The sequence below is a fragment of the Pygoscelis adeliae genome, unplaced genomic scaffold (genome assembly GCF_000699105.1).
Source record: "Pygoscelis adeliae isolate BGI_AS28 unplaced genomic scaffold, ASM69910v1 Scaffold145, whole genome shotgun sequence".
Lineage (NCBI taxonomy): Eukaryota > Metazoa > Chordata > Aves > Sphenisciformes > Spheniscidae > Pygoscelis > Pygoscelis adeliae.
Genome location: NW_008824866.1, coordinates 3923225 through 3950577, shown reverse-complemented (window position 1 = coordinate 3950577; position 27353 = coordinate 3923225). Strand labels below are relative to the sequence as shown.

The 27353-nt window shown below is 39.6% G+C and overlaps 1 protein-coding gene across 1 annotated transcript in view; it reads left to right on the top strand.

Annotated features, from left to right (window-relative positions):
• The window catches only part of NECAB1 (N-terminal EF-hand calcium binding protein 1), a 72385-nt gene that overhangs the window by 27933 nt on the left and 17099 nt on the right, over positions 1–27353 (top strand). The window contains exons 4-7 of the mRNA XM_009324430.1: positions 5895–5920; positions 8315–8412; positions 23729–23865; positions 26314–26426. Of these exons, the coding sequence (XP_009322705.1) occupies positions 8395–8412; positions 23729–23865; positions 26314–26426 (268 nt within the window). The 5' untranslated portion in view covers positions 5895–5920; positions 8315–8394. The remainder of the gene's footprint in view (positions 1–5894; positions 5921–8314; positions 8413–23728; positions 23866–26313; positions 26427–27353) is intronic.

Below are 27353 nucleotides of genomic sequence, written 5' to 3'. Positions count from 1 at the left end.
TACAGAGAAAAAGGCAAGATACTGGTCAGAATGAGCTCATTATACAGTTTAGTATTTCATGACTTGTCATGGTTTAACCTCAGCCGGCAACTGAGCACCACGCAGCCGCTCGCTCACTCCCCCCCAGTGGGATGGGGGAGAGAATCGGAAAGGTAAAAGTGAGAAAACTCGTGTGTTGAGATAAAGACAGTTTAATAGGTAAAGCAAAAGTCGCACATGCAAGCAAAGCAAAACAAGGAATTCATTCACTCCTTCCCATGGGCAGGCAGGTGTTCAGCCATCTCCAGGAAAGCAGGGCTCCATCACGCGTAACGGTTACTTGGGAAGACAAACGCCATCACTCCAAACGTCCCCCCCTTCCTTCTTCTTCCCCCAGCTTTATATACTGAGCATGACGTCACATGGTATGGGATGTCCCTTTGGCCAGTTGGGGTCAGCTGTCCTGGCTGTGCCCCCTCCCGGCTTCTTGTGCATCTCCAGCCTTCTCAGTCGGTAGAGCATGGGAAGCTGAAAAGTCCTTGGCTAGTGTAAGCACTACCTAGCAACAACTAAAACATCGGTGCATTATCAACTTTGTTCTCATCCTAAATCCAAACCACAGCACTGTACCAGCTACTAGGAAGGAAATTAACTCTATCCCTGCTGAAACCAGGACATGACTGAACGAAACAAGTTCACTTAGAATGATTTACACAGTCCTGATGCTAACAGATCCTCTGGTGAGACAGACAAGCTGCAAATAGAGTTGCTTGGAAATTTTCCATATGAATGGTTATTTTTAATGGGAAATTCAGCTTTCTGCAGAAAAAATGAGAATCACTCACACTGGGAAAATCAAACGGTAATGAGTAGCTTCAATTGCATTGACCTAAATGGAGCTGACCTAGAATATTTCATTTCGGTTCAGTTCTTCAGAAGATAACATTGGCTTCCTAGCAGTGAGCTCACTGCTTAATGGTAGGTGTAGTTTGAGGGCCTAGTCCCTTCCATAATCTGGTTTCCCAGAGAACCACAGCAGTTTTGGTATCTCTATCAACATGTGCATTTCCAAGGAGTTTAATAAACCAAGATAAACATTTTATTTTGTGTAACAATAAATAATCTCAGTTTAAAAAAAAATCATTTTGGGACAAAAACAGAAGTTGAAACATTATCATCTTCTACAGTGTGAAAACTCTGAAAGTTGCTCCTTGTGGCAAAAAAGCCACCATGATATTGCCTCTCATCTCCTTGTTTAGGTTGGTGTGATTCAGACTCAGCTAAAAAAATCATAGCTCTGCAGTCCTTGTGCAGTTCTCTACAGATTTTAGCAGGCACCACAACTTTTAATAGTATTATTAAGACTCTTTTAGCAACACAGAGACTGCTATAGCTGGGATGATTAAGGTGGCTAGCCAGCTATGTAGTCATTGCATCCCTGTGAATCATTGCCTAATGCAAAGGACTAGGGTTGTTTTTTTTTTTTTTTCAGACGAGTTGTTAGTCAGGAAAAAAAACCCCAACCAACAACTTTTTTCCTCTAGTTCTTCCTGCCACAGAGCTGTCTGTGACTATTCTGAAGTTATCACTTGGCCTGGAGCTAAGCATAAGCAAACTAGGCAATTATATAGTGAGGCACAATTTGGGACATTAAAACAGCCATGACCCCACTGCCTGTGTCAGAGCCCAGAAAGCCACGTTGGCTGCTGCATTTGAAAGGCCAGAGGGTGCACAATCCAGCTAGCCCTGGGGTTGAAGAGCAGCAGTGTCCTCAGGGCTCCCCAAGGACCAGCCCCAGGAGCTCTGTCCCACTTTTGCCCCTTGTTCCTCCTCTCCCTTTTCTGTGGCAAGAGGCCAACGCCTGGGCTTGTCCCAAAACCTCATCCTACTGACGGCAAGAGGCAGTTTTGCCTCTGCTGATAAGAAACCTTGAACAAACCTGAGCAAAAAGGTCTTTGTTGTTGCAAAGGAGCTGTGAAGTAAAATACCCTTAAAATGGAAGTGCACGTATAAGACTCCTTTGCACAACACCCTCTGTAGTGTTTGAGCTCTTATCTCATTTCACTGACTTGAAGTGGGATGGTATGCAGGCTTTCTTGTTGCAAAGAGCTTACAGCTTTTTGGCTGAGATTGTCCATAGATGACTATTCAGTTATCCTTGCACAGTCTAAGTAACAATTCCTTTCAGTCACAAATTATATGCTTCTACTTAACAATAGGGGATACCAGCCTCAAACTTTCCTCCCTAAAACCAAATTTAGCAAAGAGACGTGCAAATGGGACCCAAAAAGAGTTTGTTCAAGCCGCTGAAATAAATCCTTCTCGTATCTGAGAATGAAGAGAGATCCAAAGAAGAAAGTGTTATCCTTCTCCAGCTATGATAGTCATGGCAATGAATTTCCTAAATTAAGTTAGTTTATAAGGTTTTTCATACAGTATTGAATTCTTCAATAAAATAACTTTTAGATGCCAGAGTCCACACTTTATATATAATTTCTGTACTGAAGAGATGTCATTGGCTCTTCTTGTGGTCCAGGGAATATATGCAGATCTTCTGCTGGTACCTTTGCCTAGAGGTGCCTTTTGTCCCAGAGAATGGTATGTGTCGGGTCAGTGGATGGGGCTGTGGATCGGTGGATTCACACCAGTGGATGGGTGGAGTAGCTTTAACCTTCCCTCCTTCCTGGCTGGCCCCAGTCACAGCTGACTGTGGTGGGCAGAACAAGAGCGTGATCACAGCTCCTTTCCACTCCTACATTTTGGGCCACTTCCAGAGGTACCACAAATAGGCCCTTTTGCCACAGTTCATTCAAGTGAATTTACTTATGTTTCTGTCACTGAGCAACAGGTATGATCAACTTTGCAGTGATCAGGACTGCTTGTCAGAGTTTACTTGGATCGGTGTTGATGGCGGAGCGGGAGTTGCGAATCCGGAGTAATGACAGATCCCAATATGGGTATGATCATTCTCCTTTATTCATACTTACAACAGGGTTTATATAGTTATCTACCATGGACACGCGCTTCATAACAACCTATAATTGGTTAACTACAACTGTTCATGCGCTCACAACTCCTTCCTCATTGGGGCTGCAGGGCTGGCCACGCCGACCCTTGCTTCTTCCTCATCCCGGTTGTAGTTCCGCTTTTGTTGTGTATCTGCTGGCGAGGTTCCTTCTTCTGCCCAGTGAGGGGCGGTCAAGGTCTTCAGCAGTCTTCATCAGCACACCCCTACTACTGCTCAAAACATGGGTTGCTCAGGGGCACTAGATTGTGCCCCTGCTGTATCAGCCACTCCTCCACAACTGCTCAGTTGAATATTTGTAATAGTCCTTTAAAAATAGCTCATGTTATTAGGTAGAGAACATTTTAGACAAAGTCAGACATGTAGAAGGACTGCATTTAGTAGTCAGAAAGCAAATTGAGAGCAGTTGTTTAAAAAATGATCGTGCTGACACGACGTGAATGCATTTGGCTGCACCCTATGCTTTGGGTGCTTATCAGGAGTGGAGTGCTGGTGCCTGGATGTGAGTCATCCAGCAAATCTTGCAAGTAACATGTTCAGCATTGCCAGATTATAGGTCTAAGCAGAAGCATCCTTGGCATACATACCCACTGAAATGATGAACAGATGCCCGTGATAAACCTGAGTATTGAGTTGCAGAAACAGCCCTCTGGTGTGCACCTCACTCCTGTACTATTAAATATATTCCAAACTTCTTTAATTGCTTCTGTAGCATCCTGCAGGGAGCTCAAAATTGTTTGTATACAGAAAAAGAATTTCTAGGTTTGTTCATGACTGTGTTTGAAGCAGCATGTTATTATTTCTGAGAGAATGAAACAATCAGTGACACAAAATCATAGTTTCCCTGCCTAGAACAGCATCCCCTTCAAAAAGGATGCCAAGAACAATGGAGCCTTAGAGCGTATTTATAATAGAGAAGGAAATACTATGAGTATGCTAGACTGAAATCCACACTCTATGTCATTTCTATGTTCTGTCACAGGCTTCCTGAAAGCTGCTGCACAAATCACTTTGGACAATAATTTTCTTGTTATTCAGGTGTCCAATTCTAACTGAAAATGAATTCAGCACCCAAATACTTTTCCATTTTTACTCGTCAATTTGTGGCTGCATCGCTCCTGTCAATAGGACTAACAGCGATGTTCTAATGACAGCAATGCTGAAAGCCTCTGAGCCGCTCCCTTGCTATATTGCTACCACACTGCTGAGGACACTGCAGAAGAACAAGGACCAGAATGGATTTTAACGTGAAATTTGAAAAGTGAGCATGAATTTGACTGGCTAACAATGTAAAAGGCTGTTTTAAACACAGTTATCAAGCTGTACATTAAGAAATGCAGAACTGTCTTTTACAAAGAGAAGGCAATAGGGCAGATGATGTGAAGGGGCAAAAAATGCAGGGACAATGAACAAAGAGTAGGCATCATAACAGCAAACTCCTGTCATTTAACATCATCATATTCTGTCACTGCTTTTCGACTCAGGCAACTCCAGCCTTCAGGGTTTCAGTTTGCATTCAAGGAATGAACGTCTGTTGACCTAAGAGTTAAGTTTCTCAGCTTCAGCACCAATTCTTACTACAAATGTCATTGTACCTGGCACCAAGATCATTGGAAAAATCAGATGCAAGACCCATTTGCAGCCGTCCAATTTGGCCCATTCAGATGCAGATCAGGTCACCTTTAGTTAATAAAAGTTGTGGAAAATCTCATTTACATAATCAATTAAAAGTGTTCAGAAGTTTTTATAGCCCTGAGTATGCAAGTTTGTGACAACCTAGGATCATGCAATTTCTGTCTGTTTCTCTCTCTTTCATGAAATAAAAGCTAGGTGTATGGAAGTTAGCATTGGTGAAAGTGACTTTAAGATAATACTGTGTCATCATTTTATTAAAAGGTCAATAAAAAAAGCCCATTAGAAAGATAAGTGAAAAAAACTTAAGTGCAATCAGCCGTTCAATATTCACCCCTCAGCAAGATTAAAAAAGGACATTCATGCTTTTGAGTTTCTTATTAATCAGTTTCTTCTCCTCCTTGGAAGAAAGTCAATATGCTAACTTTCAGAATTGAGCTGTAGGTCAAATGGTTTATCTTTTGACTATTAAAGCCTCAGAGAAAATATTGCTTAAGAGTTGATCAAGATGAAATCTGTTTGAAATGAACAGTTTTGAATTGTATGGAATACTTGCATACACTTATGTATTTATGTGGGAATATGGCAATACAGCTATTCTTTTCACATCACTAATTTTGCTGAAGTTAGTACTGGTGAAACAGTCTTGTATGGCCAGAAAGATTTAGAAACTATGTGTGCTGATGGGCTATGTCTGGTTTTAGCCTCCTGCTGTACTGTCTCTCCTCTGGAGTGCTACTGCCCGGTGAAGATTGCAAACAGGAGAAATCTGTTGGGTTTTCGCCTCATTTAGCATGGAGGGCCAAGCTCTCTGAGCCATGCTGTCCAGCATGACAGCCACAGAAGAGGAGTACAGGCAGAAAGGCGTGGGAAAAAACCCCAAACAATTTCTGGTGTTTAGCATTAGGACCAAGTGTGTAAAGCCTGAGGAGCAGTGACTCTGCACCGTGACACCCCGAGGCTAGGTAAGGAACTTCAGAGGGGCCTGCCCGTGAATAGGAAGGTGCCAGTGGGAACATTATCAGGAAGGGAGGCTGCGCCTGCAGCCAGCTACAGCACAGCTACAGCCCACAGCTTAGGACAAGCCTCCCTAAGGCAGCGCAGCAAGGCCAGCAAGGGCCAGGCACTCACATCCCCTGCTACAGCCCAGGCAGAAAGGCTTCGTATCCCACTCAAGCTAATATTGAGTCCTACTGTTTACCAGTCCAACAAGAAACATTACTAAGCTCACTAACCATCTATCCTCTTATCTTTGCAGCAATCTTGACACAGAAGAACTCTGCAGTAAGTTCCTTTTTTCGGCAAGGAGATAATCTATGCCTGCAGCAGCCCTGTGCAAGTGAACATACCATGTGATATGAATTTTTTTTCTGTTTAATCTTTGTAGCTCAAACAGAAAATAATTTCCATTGAAAGAACTCCTGGGAGAATGCAAATGGCTTATAATCTTTCAGACTCTCATCCATTACATGCAGAAATTACTTTGAAAATACTTTTCTTAATCCATACTTCACATTCTCTGAGCTTCAAGATCTGTTCTGATGTAAAGATAGATGCCTTTTATCTTATTTCCCTTTCATGTGAGATATTTTTTCTAGCTAGTTCATCATTTTCAGAGGTATGAGAGCTTTGGCAATTTTGAAAGAGATTGTCATATTAGTACCCCACGGGAGGAAAGTTCATTACGTTCCTCCAACTTGAGCCAGTGAGAACAGCAGTTTGAAAATTCCTATCATCTTTCATCACAAAAAACTCCTGCAAGGCCTAGAATATGGCCCAGTTATACATTTCTGTGCCTCATTCTGGGCTGTGAGTCATTTCCCCAAAACCCTGTTTGTTCTCCAGCTGATCTTCCAGCACCTGGTTTAGGAGTGCTGCTTCCAGCAGAAAACAATTCACAGAAAATTTCTGCAAGGTCTCCCACAAAATGTCAAAAAAATAGATATACTTATCAAAACCATCCTATTTCTGAGGGAAAGATGTCAGCAAATGGTAACCTGATAAATTTTCCAATGGTCAACAATGTTGAAGATCTATAGAAGCTAAAAACCCTGTCAAGTTGAATGCTAGGTCATTTACTCACCCACAAGATAACTCTACCCACTGAGGGGCACCTTAGCCTGTGGCTTATAAATATATGAGAAGAGACTCAGCTGAAGTGAATTGGGCTGTGATGACTTCTGCTGGTTGAGAATCTGGCCAAAATTATAGAAAACTGGCCAAGGAAGACAGGGGGGATTGTTCCACAAGAGATTTACTGCTGTTGATATTGCACTGGAGGCTTACGGATTTGTTCAGCACCTGACCCCCCCAGCCACCTCAGGCTGGCCAGATGGCTGAGGAGGAACTCAGCCAGGCACTGGCTCTGTTTACTCTCTGTTTTGATTAAATATGGGCTGCTTCAGCTGCCTTTTAAATCTTTCATAGGTTGCCACTAGGGTGTTTCTCATCTGTGAATCTGGTACTGAGTTTACGCAACACGTGTTTAAGCTAGTGATTATACAGCTCTTTCTGAGTTCTCTCAGTTGTCCTCAGAAATGAAGCTTCACTTCCAGGATACTAATTCACAATACATTTTCATTCTAAATCATTTCATTCAACCTCTCAGCAATACCAGATTATGTTGCAGTGCTCCTGAAACCTTATGCTTTCATGACTCCCTTGAGAAGCTCACATTGACCTCTTAAAAGCCTCAAAGTATTGCTATTTATTATTTCAAAAAGCTCCTATCTAATCTTGTTCTTCCTGTCTGCCATTTAGATGTTGTTTTTCATACTCTTCCGGGTGATCTGATGTCTAAATGCCTTGTCTAACACAGTCTCTAGCTTTAACATCATTTTCTTTCTTTCTTTTTCACACTTTTTCCTTCCTGTGCCTCCCTCTATTGTATTTTGCCGCATTGACCAAATGGGAACTCAGGTCATGATTTCCCAGGGTTGCCTCCTCCTCTCGCTGTAATCCCTCTGATTGAATTATGTCCCCTGATTTTACATCAGTTCTTTCTGTTAAAATGTCCTTTGCTTTGAGCAGCTACGCAAGGACATCCTGCAAGTTACGTTATTTCCATGATTTTTCTTAAAAGTCTTTTGCATGCATCATATTTGTTGAAAATGTAATCACAGTACCTGGGACTAGAAGCTTATCTGGCCAACTCATGGTCTCTTCGCTTCTCAGAGAGAAACAACTGACCCCGACTCACAACAGCCCCCACTTGATCTTATCTCCTCTAAGAGCTTTATCAATGTTATTCATTTTTGTAGCAATATAATCAGATTTAGTACATACACATGAAAACCTCATTTGCTGCTAGTAACTATAAAAGTAGACTATTAAACTAAAAATCTAGTTTAGAAAGAAAATGTAGATATTTTGAAAGTAGGTCTCTTTCAGCTCTCAAACTGATATTTTAAATTTTTGTCAATTTGGCAACCCATTTATTGAAAAAAAAAGTTTTGAAACACTGATTTTGGTATTTTAAGTATTCTGGGAATGATTTTGAGGGAAATAATACAAAATTTTAAAATAAAATCATCCCTTTCATTGTAACTCTTGTAATTTTATATATTTAGATAGTTAATAATACCATAACTGAATTCAGACTTGATAAAATTGATATTTAATGAAATATTGATTTTTTCAGGTCATGAATACGTGACGTGGGTTTTCTTCTTCTTTTAGAATATTTTTCCCAGCACTTAGGAGAGTATGAAAATGTTCTATCTGTCTTGGAAGACTTAAACATAACCATACTGAAGGCAATGGACAAAACAAAGAAAGTAAGTAAAAATTGTGAAATTTTTGTTACATTGTATATTTTGTTTATTTGAACATGTATCCAATATTTTTCTTATCTAGATGAAGTTACTAATTTGTATTTAAGTTCTTCCACATATACATGTATGTAGCAAAAGTCCAGTAGGAAAAGGCTTGTCAAAACAGTTGAGTATCAAAGCTGTAAAGCTCTGTCTGCAAAGTATTACGCTTTGGATATAACCAAAATGGTCTTTGCAAATGATCTGAACAATGTTCTTCATATTGTCGTACCAAGAGAGGGTTCCATGTCCCATGCCAAATGTGGGTATTATCAGCATATCAACATTTGAAAATAGTCTGAATTTGAAAAAATAATCCAAATTTTTGAAGTAGAAAACATGTTAGTAAAAGGTGCTAATGACTTAATCTATATTAATGAGTACCATTAAATTCGGTAGGCAAGAGTCATCTGGAGATATACTGGGGAGTTGTATTTATGTTATTGTTAAATGTAGATTCCAGGATAGTTTAAAAAGATTAAAAAGGGCTGTAATATCTGTCTCCGTGTTCCCTGAAGCTGAACCCCAGTACTTTTATGATTATAAAACCACCCTGTGGGCAGAGGCTGTGCATCCCAAGTACTTAGTCCCGAAATACAACTGGCCAATGTAAATCACTTGAAAGTATTTCTGATAGTAACAACAGAAGACATAGAAATTTGGGTTGAGTGAAACATCCTGGCCGAGAACAAGATTTCATTTCCATTTCAGGCATTTTAAACAAAAACAGCACTCTCAGAGTCAGCAAAGAGGAGGTGTTAGTGAGCACAGTGAGGGGGCATTCACCCCGGAGGGAGGAGGCATTTCTCAGGAGAAGCTCCGTTTCTCCATCCATCCATCTGATGGGGGATGTAGCCATGCTGCAGGACATGCTAGGTGGCCGATCCTCTTGGGACTCAATTCATTATGGTCATACCTGCTCATATGTTCATACCTGCTCATTCATACCACATCCCAGCTCGATGTCTGATCAAAAGTGCATCAAGACATTGAGTAATATGCTCCTTTTCCCTGGCTGAACTGTGCAAGGTGGAACAGCTTCAAAAGGTGAGGGAAAGCACAAACCAGGGAAAGAAGTGAACCTAGATCCTCCAAACCCAACCCCAGACCCACACCACAAGGCTAATCACTAGAAGGCAAGCCATCAACAACAGAAATTTCAGCCAAAACTACTCAGTAAGATCCCATGAGAGGAAAAAAACCTGATTTTTTCATTCATTCAATTGAGAGATCGATGGGGAAAAAGCTGTGCTTCTCTAGCAAAGCTGTTATCTTTGGCATTCAGGTGTTTGCAAGAGTGCAGTACTCATACATTTTACATGAACTGCCAAAATAAAAACCTGAAAGTGTAGCTTATTTATTTAGAGCTTGAGCCAGTAAGCTGAATGTCTCTCTGTTCATGCTGTGCATCTTCCACTCCTAATGAAGTGAATGTGCATTGACTCACTGCCTCATTGGGCTGGACCCTGAAAAGCAACAGATTAGTTTATTCTAGCCATGCATAATTTAAAAAAAAATTATCCATGTGTATAAACCACTGCTAAAGGGCAGGACATGTCATCTGATAACTACTGGAAGTAAATAGAACACGGCATTTAAGAATTACTTCAGAAGTTAATTACAGAGGAGGAGTCCCAGTAGACTAATCAGAGTTGTAAGAAGTAAGCACTGGCCTGCCTAGAAAATGGGTAAGAAAATCTGGAATATTAGTAAGTGTTTCACTTGTCTGCCTGAAGAACCCATCTAAAAAAAAAAAAAAACCACACCACAATTTCTTTGAATTTTATTTTCCTGACTGCAGATTCAAGCTTAATGGGGTTTCTCTCTTTCAGGAATATCCCAACTGACCATTCGTTAGAGGTGGCAGAACTAGAGCAAGGCTAACACTGGAAAAAATACTTTTAATTCCAATTAGAAGACACAGTGTGTGAACACAGTCAAACAAAAAATGTGTCCTCAAATATTCTAAAATAGAGCTTTCTGCCAAGGATATGCCCAGCAACTACAGCTTTGTATGGAAATTAAATTCTCAATTCAAACTTGGGATTATTCACAACAGGAACTTGGTTCTCAGGAAACAGATAGGTTATGTGACCTGACTACCTGATAAATTATTGGAGTGCAAATAATAAACTTTCCATCTTAAATAGTGCAAGCTTTTCTTGAAGTCTAAAATCTGCAATATATCCACCTAAAATCAGAGCTGGAGGTGGAGCAAAAGCTAGTTAGCATATTGAGATAGCATGGATAAATGATGTTCATCACCAGTGACACACACAGATGTGATGTAGCTCCTAGCTCAAGTTGACTTTGCAGCTCAAAGAAGCAGGTACTCAGAAATGGGTGGTTTGGTTATGAATGGCCCTTGGCATGTATGCAGAGCAAGGCTTGAGTTTCCCCTCCTAGTGCAAAATAAAACTTTGTCATTGCTCTGCCGTTGCAGCCACCTAGTCCCTTAAATAGTCAATGAGTAATAGGAGCATTTATTACAATTTTCTAAGCCATTATCTAGTTGGAAAATTCATATATAGGAAAAAAAGCCCAGAAATGAAGGCCTACACTTTGAAAGCTACAAAGACATGGTGTATCTACAGCGGCTGAGTCAGTTTCCAATGACAGGACCCAATTTCCAAGGACCAAATTCTCCTATTAAAAACCAAAAGTAAAAACTTCTCAGACTGAACCTGAACTCCACCCTGCAGAGCATGGTCCTGACTACAGACCCAGTCCTCAGGGTTGCCATGAGATTTCCATCCCCTCTGACCTTTTGTGGATTGGAGAAAGCTCAGTGCCTCAAACTATCAGTCTCTGCTAAACTTGCCCAGAGTGCATGCCACTTCAGGTAGGCAGCTCATTCAGTCTTAAATATCTGGGGGGGGAAGGAGCAACTTGGTACTTCATTCATTTTATTTATGCAGTTTAGAGTCAGATAAACAATCACCACTCAGTCCTTCCTATAGAAAATCCCTGCTTTCCTACCAATTCATGTTGCCCGTACTCAGTAGGTACTTTGCATGAGATGCAGCTGTGGAATGGGAGCCCTAGAAAAAATGTTCAGCTTCAGTTTCCAAGGAAACCCTGGAGAAGGAAGATGTGTCAGTCTTCAACGAAAAGCTGAACAGTGGATTAGAATGTCTGAAAAATCTGAATACCTAATCTGTAAACCCTCCTTATTCCAGATACAAACAGAACTAGAAATTTAAAAAAAAACCCTAAATGTAGTTTAATGTACTTTTCTTTACTTTTTGGTCTACGTTAATCTAAGTTTGAGAACACCAAAGTGTGTGGCATTATTTGACTCGTATCTGTAAATCTAGTACAAAAGCGTGTACCAAGTAGCTTTTGCACAGGAAACAGATTTGACTCTTCATGCTGTCTTGTTTCAGTTTTGAAAATCACATGCATTAATGAGCAAATACCTTGGGTTTTGTTTACAAATATTCCCAGCCTGTTCAGCCTTTAGTCAGAAAGGTCTCTCATCAAGAGCAACTGGAGTTTGGCTTGGCTACGGACTCCTGGATTTAAATCAAGATCAACCAAATTGTCCCCATCACTCCAAATTATTTCCATGTGTAGATATTTTTAACCCAACAGATTAGCAGATAACTGACTCCTGCAAGTTAATTGCAGCATAATTTCTGCGTACTTTATTGCCCTCTGTGGTTTGAAAGGGTTGTCAGCACAGCTTTCCTGAACTGAGCTTTTCTCTGGTCTCCCAGTCCGGTGCTATCTGAAAGTGAAAATATTGAGTCATCTATGGGAGAAAATGTTCCAGTGTGTTAGCAGGTTCAAGAAACTTTGAAACCAGATTTCCTTTCACCGTTCTGGGGCCAGATCCCTCCAGCTTATCCAAACTAAACAGCACCTGGGAAGACAGGAAGCCCTCGGTGGTGTAGGTATGGTTCATGCTCTGTCGCTTCAAGGGAAGGTGCTAAGCTAAAAATGCAGAGAAATAGATATAGCAAGGAACATCTTTCAGCAGGGAAAACACTGAGCTGCATTTGCAAGCAACATACTTTTAATACAAAAGGCATCTTACCAAAGGATGCCGGGGAAGCTACAGCCCTTCTGTTTTGGTACTGGTCTCTTGTGTTTTATCCTTCCACAAGGAAGGGAAACACGTACCTGAGGATTTTTAGAGGGACTTATGGCATTTGATATTTGATCATTTCTCTCCTTAGGATGGAGAGTCTGCGTCAGTTGCTTATACAGGAGTGGTGAGGACAGATTATTCATTGGTGTCAGTTGTTTTTCTTGTACCTGCCAGGTTGATATTTTCCTGAACAAAGTACAAGCTGGGATAGTTCTGTTTATCTCGTTTCTTCTTCATCTTGTATACAGGAAGCATTAAAAATTAAAGACTCAGCAAAACTTTACAAATGCATTGGAAGGCTTGTTTCTTGAAGCCTTTTTTCTCTGACATCTTTTATAGCAAAACACAGAAGCATATTTAATAAAATATTTAATCTTAACTTTTTTATTACCCAAATAAAGATAACACTTTCAGCAAGCTGCATTTTTATTACATTCTGTAGCTTGCAGTTACATATAAATACAATGAAGAGAGACTTCGCAACCCACAGCACAGAAAATAAAATCTGTCACTGAGTAATGATGCAGATAGATAAAAATAGATCCCATTTTTTAAGGTGCTTGACATCTTGGTTCTTTTGACTTGTAAATACTGAAAATCAGAAACTTAGAGACTAAAGAACATGTCTTCCTCAAGTTATCAAGCCATAAAATTGTTGCTATTTGTCAGCTATTCAGTAAGAACAAGTTTTGCTCTATCATTTTTATTTCTGGTATTGCTATAGTTTATTACAAATGCAACCTGCTGGTGGTGGTGAACTATTCTGTACTCAGTAAACTAGCAAAAGCTCATTTAATCACCAAAAATGTAGCTTCCATATGAAATGAAGTTGGCAATATAGAAGTATTCAGGGGTTTAAACAGGCATCTAGTGGTATTTTAGAAAACCTGGGGTATTCAAGGATGTCCAAGATGTCTGCACAAGCCTGACAAATAGCACACAGGACCTCCAGGAGATGCAGGGGCAGGAGGAGACCCCCCTTCTGGGGTAGTAGCTGGAAACCAGGTGGGTCTCTGTAGGGCACCAGACTCCAGTTTAGGTACTAGAATAGCTCTGAGGTCTCTGAACGGTTTTTCCCAGAGGAACGGTTTCACAGAGGAAGAGCTTGTGATGGCTTACCCTGATCTGACAGTGCCTTTTATCAAAGTCATAACACCCACTTGAAGTTCACTTTTTTTCACCAGCTGAAGAGCACTCCCCTCTCCTCCTGCCTCCTGCTTTCCCTTTTGCCAACAGCACGGGGTCATTTTCCAGCCAGGACTGATCCCCATGTGTCCCCAGTGTCACTGGCACCCGCACAGTGAAGGCTGGCAGCAGAGGCTTGGGAGGAAGCAGGGAACATTTCAGACGATTTTAAACCCCCTGCGCCCTAGGGCAGTTTATGCTGCAGTGTTGGTAGAAGTCTAACCAAGCTGGCTGGTGGCCACGTGACTGTGCCAGGGGGATTTCAGGATGGGATATGCTTCCTGCTCCGTGATTTCAGTGACTGTTGGCTTGAGCCTCACCTAGCCCAGCAGCCTATCACAGAGATGATAACAGTCTTGACATACAGCGTACCGGCTCTTAACTTACTGGAGTAACAACTAAAATTCAGACTTTTTGAATTGGCACATTGGCAAAATGGTGGGAAGCGGGAATCACTGAGCGTGACTGAGTCTGCAGAGATGCTTCCTCGGGAGACTGGCACTAAGTGCCCATGTAGTTGTTTCTTTTTCCTTGCAAATGGAGGCCACCCTGTGAGCGGCCTCAAAAGTTACTTAAGACCACCATACCTGTTGTAAAAGTGATCCGACCTCCAGCAACAAACAGTTTCATATCTAAGCTGTTTCTTAGGTTATATTGGTTATATTTATTAGATCATATATTTTAATTTCAAAAGTAAATAGTGCAATAGATTCTTTTTTTTTTTAAAGTAAATTGAAACTGGCTTTTATAGTTAACAGTGCTTATAAGATGAAACTTTGATCCAGTGAGTAAGAGTGGAGCTTGACCCTATATAACTTTATATCTGAAGTGCAAATACAATAACTATAACGCAACAGCAGCCTCCTGGATGGACTTGGGTACAGCCAATAGAAAACATTTATGAACAGCAAAATGAGAAATTAAAATCTAAAGTAAAGGGAACATCAAAATAACCAAGAAGGACTGTCAGCACAGTAGGAATTTGTTTAAATATTGAAGATCTCCCCTTAATCTGTTCTTTGTGTCATCTTTTCATCATCCTCATTTCATTGTCCTCATTCCATTTCTTTACATCTCTTTTCTTCCTCAGAAGGACAGCAAAATCTTTCTTCCATAGATGAAAGCCAGAAAGTGCTTTGGCTAGAATAGTTAACGTACACTTTTTCAAAACTGAATCAAGAGAGAGATGACCTCTGAGTGCACACTCCTCTGGTAAATACAGAGGTACAGTTCTTTTGGAGACAAAAGCACTGCAGACTTCCATGGAAAGGAATGGCAGGCAAACATAGGAAACAAGAGATGGGACACTACAAAATTTCTCCTTTTCGGACTCTGAAGTCTCATGTTCTTTGCTTTGGAGAGACTTTGTTCTCTTCTTTGCAACTATTTTATGGACACCAAATGATCTGTCTGTGATAGCTGTACCAGCCTCAGTAAACTAGCAAACACCACTTAAGCAGCAGTAACCATGACTGGTTTATACCCAGCATTTAAATATGCAAAACATAAACATATTAAGTTTAGGATGGAAATGAAAGATAATTCTTATTCAATAGAGCAATCAAGTTCTGGAATAGCCTTCCAAGCATTTGGGGGCAAAAAAACCTAACTGCTTTTTACATGTTGCTTGCAAAAACATAGAAAGGGGAGTGCGTGGTGTGCAACAGCAAGATGCTGGACTCAGTGACTGACACAGCATGTCTAATTCTTTGTTCCTATGAAATCATTCATTTTTCTGCTTTGCTCAAAAAACCCAAAGCTAAGTGAAGTCAATGCAGCCTTGTTATTACCGGAAAACTTATTGAATGGTCTAAAAATAGGAGCCAGTCAAAGTAAGAGAGAAGACTATAGGAGCTGAAAGAGTAACACAGGGACATGCAATTTAGTTACTGATGGTGCATTTATAGTAATTATGTAAATCACTCCACTCTGGAGGGTTGATACCCATTATAAACCAGAATACCTAGATTTTTTTAATTGCATATTTGAGTAAAAGTAGCAATTATGTAAATTATATCGCAAAACAAAATAACTGAAAAAAAAGCTAGACAAGCATATGTCAACAGCAGAGTTCCACAACTAATATTCTGTTTGAGCAAAAATGAAGTTTTAATTTTTTGTTTGTTTGTTTTCTCAAAATCTGTGTTAAATTGGCTGGCACCACTTTTTGCACAATTAGAATTTATTAAGTTTCCACAGAATCTAGTCTTGTTCTCTTTGAAATTGCACTTTTTACAAATGCACCTTTTGCAGAATGAATGTAATGAATAGCTGCTGCCAAAGAATAACTTAAGGCAGGTATTACTCAGTTTATCTTAATTATTAATTTTCATGCATTGGCTTTGAATCCAGTTCATTTGTTCCTTACATTCATCACTAAGTTTTTTTCAGGTCAGCATCTGTCTAAAATACCATAGTCATCTTCCATCTTGATTTTTTAAAGTGGACAAAATATCCAGATTCCACTGGAAATGAAAAGGCAGAACAAAAAGGAGTTATTCATTTTATTATGCCTTATGAAGAAACAGAGATCTGTTCAGGATGAAGATTATACAAAACACTGAAGGCAGACAGATGAAGGTCAAGACATAAAGAGCAGCAGTGGTACATGCTGCAGCATGCAATGATTAATACTTAATACTGTAAGACAACTGACAAAAATACTGCAATCTGATATATTTCTTAACTGCACAGTTAATTCTTCCTGTATATTTGATTGCTTCAGGCTGTCTTTTAATGACAGTTAACTCTATTACACTAGTTTAATTGGACATATATTGTACCTCCTTCCATTACAGTGCGTAGGGGTTTTGATTCTCATCATTATTTAGAAGATGTAAGACACTGATTAAAAAGATCATAGATGAAGAGAGTTTCACAAAGAGTGAGTACTTTCTGAATTCCACATCAGAAAACATCCTCTCAGAATATTTATCATCCAGCTAGTCAAGCAAACTGCAGACTCAGGATTTGCCTTTCTTGCATTAATGGTGTGTTTCCACATCCTATCAGCTATCTTCAGGTACCTTCAGTGGCTAGGCACCACTTGCATGGATGTCATAAGTTAATACCATGGAGGGGAATGAGGGTTGAAAGATTTGCCGTAAATTCATGCTTTTCACAGAGGAGACAAAGGGAAAGACAGAGCCAGAAAACCAATAGAAGATGTGGCTGCCTACAGATTAGGCATTACGTGCCCCTGCACTGCCAGTGCCCAGCCTCAAGAATATAAAATTGAATGGGGAAAAAAAAATCCTACCCTTCCAGGCAGATGTTGGCTATGTTGCAGCAAAAAATGCATGAATTGTTGGGTGGAAATAAGAACAAAAGAAGATTCTTTTAGTCAAAAAATAGTTCCAATTTTCATTCTAAGAAAAAAATAGCAGTAATTTCAAAATTTCATACATACTGTTCATTCAAAGAAATGACAGGTATGGCGCCGCTCCCACCTCCATTTCTCACAGACATTTCATTCAGCTCTAATATCAGACCAAACATACCCCTCTAAAATATTAACAGTGTTCAACATTAGATCTACAAAATGAGAGAGTATTCTAAAGCAATTGTTGAAGTCCTAAAGACTGGACTTTCTTGACTGAACTCTGAAGAATTGTCAAAGATTTTTCAGTAAAAAATAGAAAAAAAGTGGAGTAAATCAGATACCTTCAATGCATTTTTGTGTTATTTAAATTTCAAAGCTTTATCAAGTTAAATTTTTGGTGGGAATTTTTCAACCAATCCTTTTTGAGTATTCAGAAGTCAACAAAGGGATAAAAAGTAGTAACATCAAAATATCAGAGCAATAAATGAACTTGTTAGTAAGCTCCAGCTGCCCTAGGCTTTTAAGAACTGTTCCTATTTGCAGGCATAATTGTTTCTCATATTCTACTTTTTCTAGCTAAAATAGCTATAAAGCTGATTAAACGCAGTCTGTAAATTCCTAAAAAGAACCATCCAGAACATTTTTTCTTTTGACCATGGATGACTTGACTAAATTCCTTGGTTTGGTTTTTTATCATTCTCTAATTGTTGATGAGACAGACTTGTCAGTGGTTAGAACTGGAGTCTGATTTCTTTTTGCATAAATTCATGTACTCAACTGTTCATCTGTAAACTCAGCTGAAGAGAGTGCTGTGATAGTGCTATATCACCAGTTGCACCCTGCTACAAGGCAGAGAGGACCCTATGAATAAACAGCTATTTTTATCTAGGGACATTATTAAATGAGGTTTTAGAATTTCATTTCATAGGATTTTCTATCTATAAAATTCATTTAAGATCATGACTATTAGTGCAAGTCAAGTCAAACACAGATAAATTAAAAAAGCTGCAAGCGATGAATTCTGAGCAGTCATGCAAGGATATTCCAGAGATTCACCCCTTTCCTCCGAGCTCCTTATCAGGCTAATGAAAACTCTTGGGAACTTCTTTGATCTTTTTTGTAGAAGTCTTATACTTATTGGGTCAGAAAGAGACAATGCTCAAATTTTTGCTGGTAGCAGAGAAGATGTATTAAATAGTCAGAACTTAAAAAAAAAAAAAAAAAAAACCAACCTTAATTAAGTTTATATCCATACCTTTAAACATAAAAGTGTATTGAAATAATTTCACAGCAGAGAAAGAAACATTTAACCTAGCCATTCTCCTGTTGATACCTATCAAAACCATCGACAGCTTTGATGTTTTCTTTGTATTCTTACAACCTTCTCCCAGGAGCAACGGCATTACACATATCCCTGCTACCTGCTGATATAAAACACGGCCAAAACACAGTTTCTTGTCTCTAAGCTATATGGTGCACTTAATAGCAGTTAAATGGGAGTTACGTTTTGTCTATGCATTAATTTTGTACATACTATTATTGCAATAAGAGTATATTACTTTTTCAATAATCCCAGTAAAGGAGCGTGATAGGCTCTTGTGCTGTTCTGATGGACGCTATTACAAATGCGTGTAACTATTCTCCTGTAATCACCCATGGCTGCCTATTTTATTTCATTGCTCTTATGTCAGCGCTGCAAGTGGTTAGTAGAGATTGTTACTGTTCCAGTTCTCTAGGCAGAATTTAAACATGTAATCTATTCCAAATATAATACTTTGATAAACTTGTAAAGTTTGTGCCACACTCTAAAATTGAAGTTGAATCTATTTAATAGTTTGGCATGTTATGCCTTTGCTCACTCTTACAATGAGGATGCTGTAAAAGTTGCAGTTGTGTGAAGTCAACACAGTGAGCATCTCTGCATCTGGCTTCTGTTGAAATTATGATTTTATTCTGACTCTGTTCTGACTCTGTCCTACAGTCTGAAGAATTAGATCTTAGTGATTGAAATGAGAAAGGCTTGAATTCTTTTTCATTTTAGTACAGTTATTCTGACTAATTTAATATCCTCAATTTAAAGTTGTAACCCAAGGCGTTGTCCCGCTAATGTAGGATCTAAACACACAGGGCAGGAGACATTCCATGATCAAGGGAAATTTAAATACATTATTCCTCACTGAGTTTTACTCAATGATAACTACTTTTCAGTTGCCTTGGGGGTATTTCCTCTAAAGATAAGCATAATTATTTTTCATGAAATTATTTTGATACGACATATGAAATAGGAAACAGAAAATTGAAAAGTAATGTAAGAGTAATAAATAACTATTATAAGTAATGTTACAAATAAGTAAGTTATAAAGTGTTATATAACTTAAAGCATTATATAGCAAAATAGCAATATAGAAAGGAGAAGCCAAGGGGACCAGGTTTGTTCAGCCTGGAGAAGAGGCTGAGAGAAGATGTTAATTCTACTGTCTAAAGAAGGGTTATAGAGAAGACAAAACAACATTGTCTTTTTCAGGGGTGCATAGCAAAAGCGCAAGAGGCAACGGCTACGGCTTGAGGAAGGGAAAATGCTGACTAGACATACGGAAAATACTTTGGACAGAGAGGGTGGTGCAACAGTGGACCAGAGAGATGGTGTAATCTCCATCCTTGGAGATGTTCCAAACTCAGCTGACATGTCCCCCAAGCAGCCTGAAATAGCTTTGAAGTTGGCTCTGCTCTGAACAGGGGGTTGGACTAGGTGACAGCCAGACATCCTTTCCCACTAAGTTCGTGGAGATCTTGCCTAAGCTCCCACCCCTTCTGAGAGATTTCAGAGTTATTTTTTGTCCCAACCAATGCTTGCCCCAAGTAAGCGAACACAGGTATCTCCCTCCTTCCTCATCTCAAGGAGCTGCTCTTCTGGTAAGTGGATCGGCATGGTGTCAGGTCACCCAAGGGGAGAGGATTGGGGCTGGCACCAGGGATGGAGAGGATTGAGAAAGTCGCTGAACCTGTGGTAGCCCCGAGATGTGGACTCCCTTAGGAGATACCTAAGCCCTGCCTCCTCCGCTTTTATAAAAGAACTTCTTCTGCACCTTTTAAGATAGCCATAAGCCAGTTTTAAAGACCATGGTGACCTTTTCCACAGGGAAATCACTAATTAGGTGTATTTTCAGTTGCATTAATGGAAACTCAAATCTTAGCTGCTCATAAAAGGTCACAGTTGTCTCTTGATGAGGAAGGTGCGGAAAATTACCCTCACTCACTCACAATCAGTAAAACTAACTAGCAGAACGATATGTTAACACAGACTTATTTCATCTGGACTGCCCAAACTGCTGTGCAGTATAATGTATATGCTAATGAACGGTAATTTACAGCTAATGAAATTCAAGAAACAGGCCATTTTTCTAGTTTACGTGCAGATGCCATCAGTGGGTCCCATTATTAATTGGTGGCGCAGTATACTGACAATACAAATGCTGGGCATGCTAGTTAAGCTGATTCTACCATAATATACACTTACTAAATTGATACACATTTTTCTTCATTCAGAATTAACATTTCCTTTCTTCTAGTTAAATCTTTTACCAGCATGCCTTTAGTAAAATGCAAATGAAGGCACTTTTCTGTAGGAAGTAGAGTGCTGAAACGATAACAAAGCATGGCTGGTAATTCCTCACTGCTGAGAGCTGGAGTTCAGGTTTAAGTTGAATTGTAACGGACAAACTTTTCCCTCCATGAGTTAAATTATAATAATGCTGACAATTTATATATGCTGAATACCTTCTTCCATGATCTTCGAAGAATTTTAGAAGGACAGGTAGGAGTAGTTATCTTTCAGCAGGCAGGAGTCAAAGTTGCCCAACATTGCTGTGAGCTCAGAATTGCTGGCCTCAGAGCCATTATTTAAAGAACAATATTGAGTAGCCATTTGCCCAACTGGGTGCATTAAAAGAGTTAAGCAATTCCACATAGAAGAGTTGTGAACACCAATATTTGGATAAAATATACATAAGGAAAGAGTCTTTGATAATTCTAGACTCCCACAGATGATGTTAGCATCCTGCCTGCCTAGCCCATCTTTACAAAAAAGCTCTGTATACCCGATAAGGCAACTCTAAGCCATAATTAAGGATCACAAGGACCTTTTTCATAGGGAAGCTTTTAAATATAGAACTTACAGAACAACAGAACAGGAAGAAAAAAGACTAAATCCTGGTGCAATGCGCAAACCTGGAGTAGTTCTGATGAAAAAAACCTTAACAACTTTCAGATGCAGGAAGGCATTTCTGAAGGAGTCAAAAAGCAGCCAGTCTCAGACAGTAGCAAGTATTACACAGCCAATATTTGTATGATCCCCCCATCAGCGAGGGCCCACCTGAACAGTTTGCAAAATGAAACAGTATTAATGTACATTTTAAGTTGTAATTCAGCATGCTGGTATCAGGTTTACCATGATTATGAGCAGGAAGCTATATGGAGGTATCTGTAACATTTACTTTTTGGATGCCCAGAATTTTAAAACACTTTGATTATCCTCTTGTGAGATTGCTTTGGTTTTCAAAAACTTAAAAGAAATGGTCAGTTCTGTCATGTTTTGTTCACTTATTTCCAAGAGCACTGGCGAAAGCTGAAAAATTAAAACATACCCTGGATTTCTACTGCAGGGTTTTATTTAGCTTCTGATGATACACAGATCCGCACACGTTGTTCTAACATGCCACAGAGAATCAAAATTTTTGGAAATTAAATGATCTGTCAGGTGCACCAAAGTTTTAAATCAGTTACAATGGAGACAATTTAGATGAAGAAGAAAAAAAATCAGCTTTCCTATTGCATAATAAGATTTAGTATTCATAAAGGTTGCCATAGAAGTTATTTATAAGACTGATGTGAGTCTCAGGTATTCACTCAAAAGGTAGACAGACAATCTCCCATGAGTATCTATTTTTAAAATGTATAAATAAGGAATTATTTGTTGGAGAGTGGCTCACACCTGATTAATCTGAAGACAGAAGAAATAAATGTAGAAGACCATGAAGCTCCTGGCTACATAAGTAACATCTGATGATTCACGGGTGGTTTAACAGCCGAGATTTCTGTAGCAGAAGTCTTCCAACAAGAACTAACTTAATAACATATATTGTGAATAGATTGCTCTCATTTGAGAGCAAAATGCTTTTAAAGTTATTATCTTACAATCTTTTATTTTATATTTCAATTTCAAAACATCCCATATTTGTGTTCTGATTGCGAACACATACATGCAAAAATTCTGAGAAGTCTAAAAGTCAAAAGGGCATTTCAGCTGTAATTCACATTGGGAAGAACAGGGAAGAGCTTAAAAATACCCATATGCATTGCCAAAAATACTCAAATGGGTTCTCAGCTAGAGTAGGAGGCAACACCATTCAAACGACAAGTTTTCGTTAAAGCTTGGAGATAACAGACCATCATCTATCTTCAGATGTGGTAACTAGGGAAATCTTTCATTCAATGCACCTCATATTTTATGAAACCATTTTAGATGGAATTGTACCTAAAGGCTTTCAAGATCAGCTGAGTGGGTTTTCTGCACACGTAAGCAGACTTAGGGCATATGAAAAATGGATACCAGCGTACTTTCACCCGAGTAGGAGCCAACAAATTCATTCAGAGTTTAAGAGATGGAAGTCCATTTTCCTTCTCTGCTCCTGATAGGAGGTCTACACAGTAAGCAGAGGCTCTAGGGGTCTGCTCTATCCTCTCTATTACATTTATTAATGAGAAAACAATGAAGAGAGTGTTTATATTATTGTATGGGTGACCCCCTCACACAGCATTACCTGCATGTCACTGCAGATCTGGGCTTGCCAGAAACGTTAAAGTTGACCCCATCCATGGAAATATGATTCATTGGGCCAGGGAGAGAGCAGGCATAAGAATTTATTTCTGAAATTATCTGCACAAAATAGGCATAAATATTTTTGAACACATAAAACATATTGGAAATGTTGTTACACAAAGAACCATTACAGACTGCTAAATGTAGGTGCAAACTTTTCTAATAACCAAGCTCCAACTCAAAGAACATTTAGATGCATTTCATGTAATTGTGAAATATATAGATATATGGTTTAAAAAATAATTAAACAAATTAAAGGAACAAAAATCAGTCAAAGACTGTTAAATTCAGAAGGCAATCTCTCTGGTACCAGCAGTCCTTCAGCCAAACTGCTGGTGGAGTTTTTCAGAGCAGTATCACTAAGTATGTCCTGCTCAAAGACTATTCCCATAATCACTGTCAGAGACAGGCCAGTGGGCTAGATAAACATCTTATCACAAGAGTGGATCAGAATAAAAACTTTAGATTCACTTCTGCAGTTGTCAATCATATCTTGGCTTTTCCATACTATAATTAGTAATGTGGTACTGCCATCAACTGGAGTTAAGAAATGTAAGGAAAAGGGTTTCTTTGAGTAGAAACTATGTTGTGCCATGGTGTAGCTGGGCCTCTCCCAGCCTGGGTGGGATCAGACAGACAGAGGTCTTTCTGTCCAGAAACATAAAGGTTGCTTATGTGGTTTGCGCATATAAGCACGAAAACATCCAAGCTGCTTCCTTTCTGAATTAAGTCTGAATCTTCCCTCACATATTTCCAACCTCGTAGGCAAATCCTTACCTTTTCTTTTCCATGTAATTTTTAGGACTATCAGGAAGCTTCTAATTTGGAGCAGTTTGTGACTCGCTTTCTTTTGAAGGAAACACTGAACCAGCTTCAGTCCCTCCAGAGCTCCCTGGAGTGTGCCATGGAAACCACGGAGGAGCAGACTCGGCAGGAGAGGTGAGCAAACCTTCTGCCCAGCTGCAGTGAAGGGGGTGAGGAGCAGGGTCACCATGAACCTCCAAGACCATTTTACATTTCACCCAGCAACCTGATGTAGGGAATAACAGGAGAATTAAGGATACACTTTTTATTCCATATAGGAACTCATTAATAGGAGTTTTCCTGAAATTGAATACAAGCAGGTTCCGATCTGATCCTGTGGTGGGTTGCTTGTTGGAGGACCGTTTTGTTACATCCTAGGCTCTGCTCCTTTGACTTCTTTTTAAATCCATTGACTATCTAATATCAAATGCAGAAACCAGACCACTGCAATGTGAAGAGCTCTGAAACTACTAAGACCATTGACTGTCTCCTTGTTTATTTCTTCCGGCTTTATCCTTTTTTTTCATTCCTGGTTGCACAACAGTCCCAATGTTAAGAGGAGAGATAGCCAGGCTCTTGCTGTTACAGCTTCTCCCTAGAACATAGGGCCATAGTAGTGGTTAACATCTAACTCTATAAACTCTCAATCACCTGGGTAACCTATATCCGTCCAAGGGGTTTAGCTGAATTTAATACCATGACCTCATAGATGAGGGTTTGTAGGATAAAGGATCAAAACATTTTTGAAAGGTACTTGGCTTTATGGATTTGTTTTTCTCGGTATGCTACTGTTAAAGGTGATAGGGAACGCTGTTGTGTTTCACGGACAAAGAAGATCTCAACACCTCATATGTTTTAAAGTGCATTGCTTTTTCATTCTTTCTTTTAGAAATGTCATTTTCTTGTTTGTTTTGCTGTTGGTTTTGAGGTCTCTGAAGTACATTAATAATACACTGGGCTAGCAGTTTTGTGCCAGCAGCTTGACCGCAGGAATCAAGCAGGTTTTGAAAGGCTGAAGGTGCACCAAGTATGCACAGTATATATACCCCTCCATTCATGCATACGTCTTTCCAGGTTCCCCACACAACTGATGGGAGAGAAAGAAGTCTTGAATAGCCAGTTCAGAGCTGGAGCCTAACTTAGGTGCTCTTACATCCTCTGGAGTAATTATTAGCTTCTCTGACTTGCCTCTTAGGACAGCCTCTCTAGATATACAGTCTAGAAAGGCCATCTGAGTAACTCAAACTACTCACTTGGGAGCATAGAATTTGGTGATATGATCATCCCTTTTGCTGCCAGCTTTCTCGTCTGCATTGACTGTCTGGTAGGGCATTGTGGAGACTTCTTTCTCCAGTTTTATCAGTACAGTTGTTCAGAAATATCCTCTTGGATGGTGAATTTGGATTATGGCAAAGAAAATGAGAATGAGGTGCGACACTGTTAAGCCAAATACCATCTTCCCCATTTTCTGAAGTAGCAATGGAAAAGCCAGGCAAACTCAGCACTTTAACTACAGCTATCTTGGAGAAAATGAGTTAGTTCCTAGTGCAGATGCCCCAGTCCCTATGTACAATAATTTTCACTTACATTTACCTTAGCTCAGGGGCAAACTGTCTGAATCAAAATCTCATTAAGACACTCCTAAACTAGTTTAAGAGTGCTCACAGTGGGGAACTGCCATAATTTGGCTTACTGTGAAGGGATTTTATGCTGCAGAAAATACCATCCTAAAACATCTCCTTAACATAGTGTGTGAGCTTTTGGTGAGCCTTCATTCTGTGCTTCAGGAGACCAGAGAGCTTTCCAAAGCAGTGACCAGGGAATTATTTACTAAACTGTTTAGAATACTGTCTAGTATTCTTTGCAACCACTTACCCAACTAATTGTTCAAAACTAACCATAGTCCTGGTCCTTCATTGCTCTCCAGCTGGATGATGACGAAGAACCACGTAGAGGCAGCCTTCAGTCCTCACACAAACTCTCAAGCTTCAGTGACTCTGTCATCGCAGTACAAACATAAGTCATTTCTGTATCTGCTATGTTTCAATACTGGTCCTGGAAATGTATCTGTCGTCCATCCAATATTAGCTAATTCTCATCAGTTTTCCTTCCTTATTAACAGATACAAGTTGCTGTTTATCTTTTCAATCTTTAAGCTGAAGGGGTCAATGTTTAAAGTTCGTATCTCACTTTTAGCTGTTCTTGTGCCCCCAGTTCCTCTGCAAAGATGCTACAAAACTCCCGTGAATGAAGAAACGGTGTGAATGGCTCCCTAGGTCAGGTCAGAACCACATCATGGACAGACACTGACCTCGAGCTTTCTCTCCCTAACAGATAGGTTTACACCAGCTTAACCTTCTTTTTTTTTTTTTTTTTTTTTTTTTTTTTTACTTCTCTAATGACTAGCAACCTAAACACAACTAATTAGTAATAGTGAAAATCTGGAAAATAATTCCTTTGTCTCAATAGGTATTTCTCCTTTTTTAATTCAAAAGGGAACATACGAGCACATTTTTTGAGAACAGAGAGAGGAGAGCTCTCCCACATGTTTTACCTTACGAAGTCTCCTGTGTTTCTGTGCAGACAAGATCCAACAAAACCAGAAGTGCTCTCAATTCAATGGCCAGGAAAACGCTCAGCTCGAAGGCTTCAGAGGAACAACAGCCTGTCACCAAATAGCCCTCGTTTTAGCACAGGTATGGTATTTCACATTTTAAAGATATTTAAAACACGTGCATACACACACATATACAGAAAAAAATATACACGTATCTTCCTCTCAAAAATTTAATTTAGACATGGTAACTAACTCAGATAGATACTTTACTGACAGAAATCAATCTTCAATTTAATATAGAAGGTATTAGTTCAAACTGTAAGGAAAATAAATATGTACCCATAGATCTGAACTCATAAAAAATAAATACGTAATTATGGGCCAAACTGTGATATCGTTTTGGGGCTGTGGGTTGATTCAACATTTCTTAGTTAATATTTGTAGCCTGCAGATAAGAATGAAAAGGCTATAACTTATAGATAACCAAGTTCTCTGTCATGACTTACATCCCAGCTGAGGGGAACAAACAAGAAACAAAAAGGGAAAATACAAAACCTGTAGGAAAAAAAAAAATCATTTAAGATGATACCAAAAAAATCTGAAAAAGCATTTCTGCTTTCGAAAACGTGAGAGGGTACTTTGGTAAAAGGGATTCTTTGGAAGCAGTGACATTAAGCATAAGGCTGCAGTGAAGGCATCTCCAGGCTTAGTGATGTCTCCCGGAATCAAGGCATGAAGATGACTGAAACACCAAAGTACGTGATGGGTCAAGCCCACTTCTTGACCAGTCATGCAGAGTGGCTGGAAAGCTGCCTGGCGGAAAAGGACCTGGGGGTGTTGGTCGACAGCCGGCTGAACATGAGCCGGCAGTGTGCCCAGGCGGCCAAGAAGGCCAACGGCATCCTGGCCTGTATCAGAAATAGTGTGGCCAGCAGGAGTAGGGAAGTGATTGTCCCCCTGTACTCGGCACTGGTGAGGCCGCACCTCGAATACTGTGTTCAGTTTTGGGCCCCTCACTACAAGAAGGATGTTGAGGTGTTGGAGCGTGTCCAGAGAAGGGCAACGA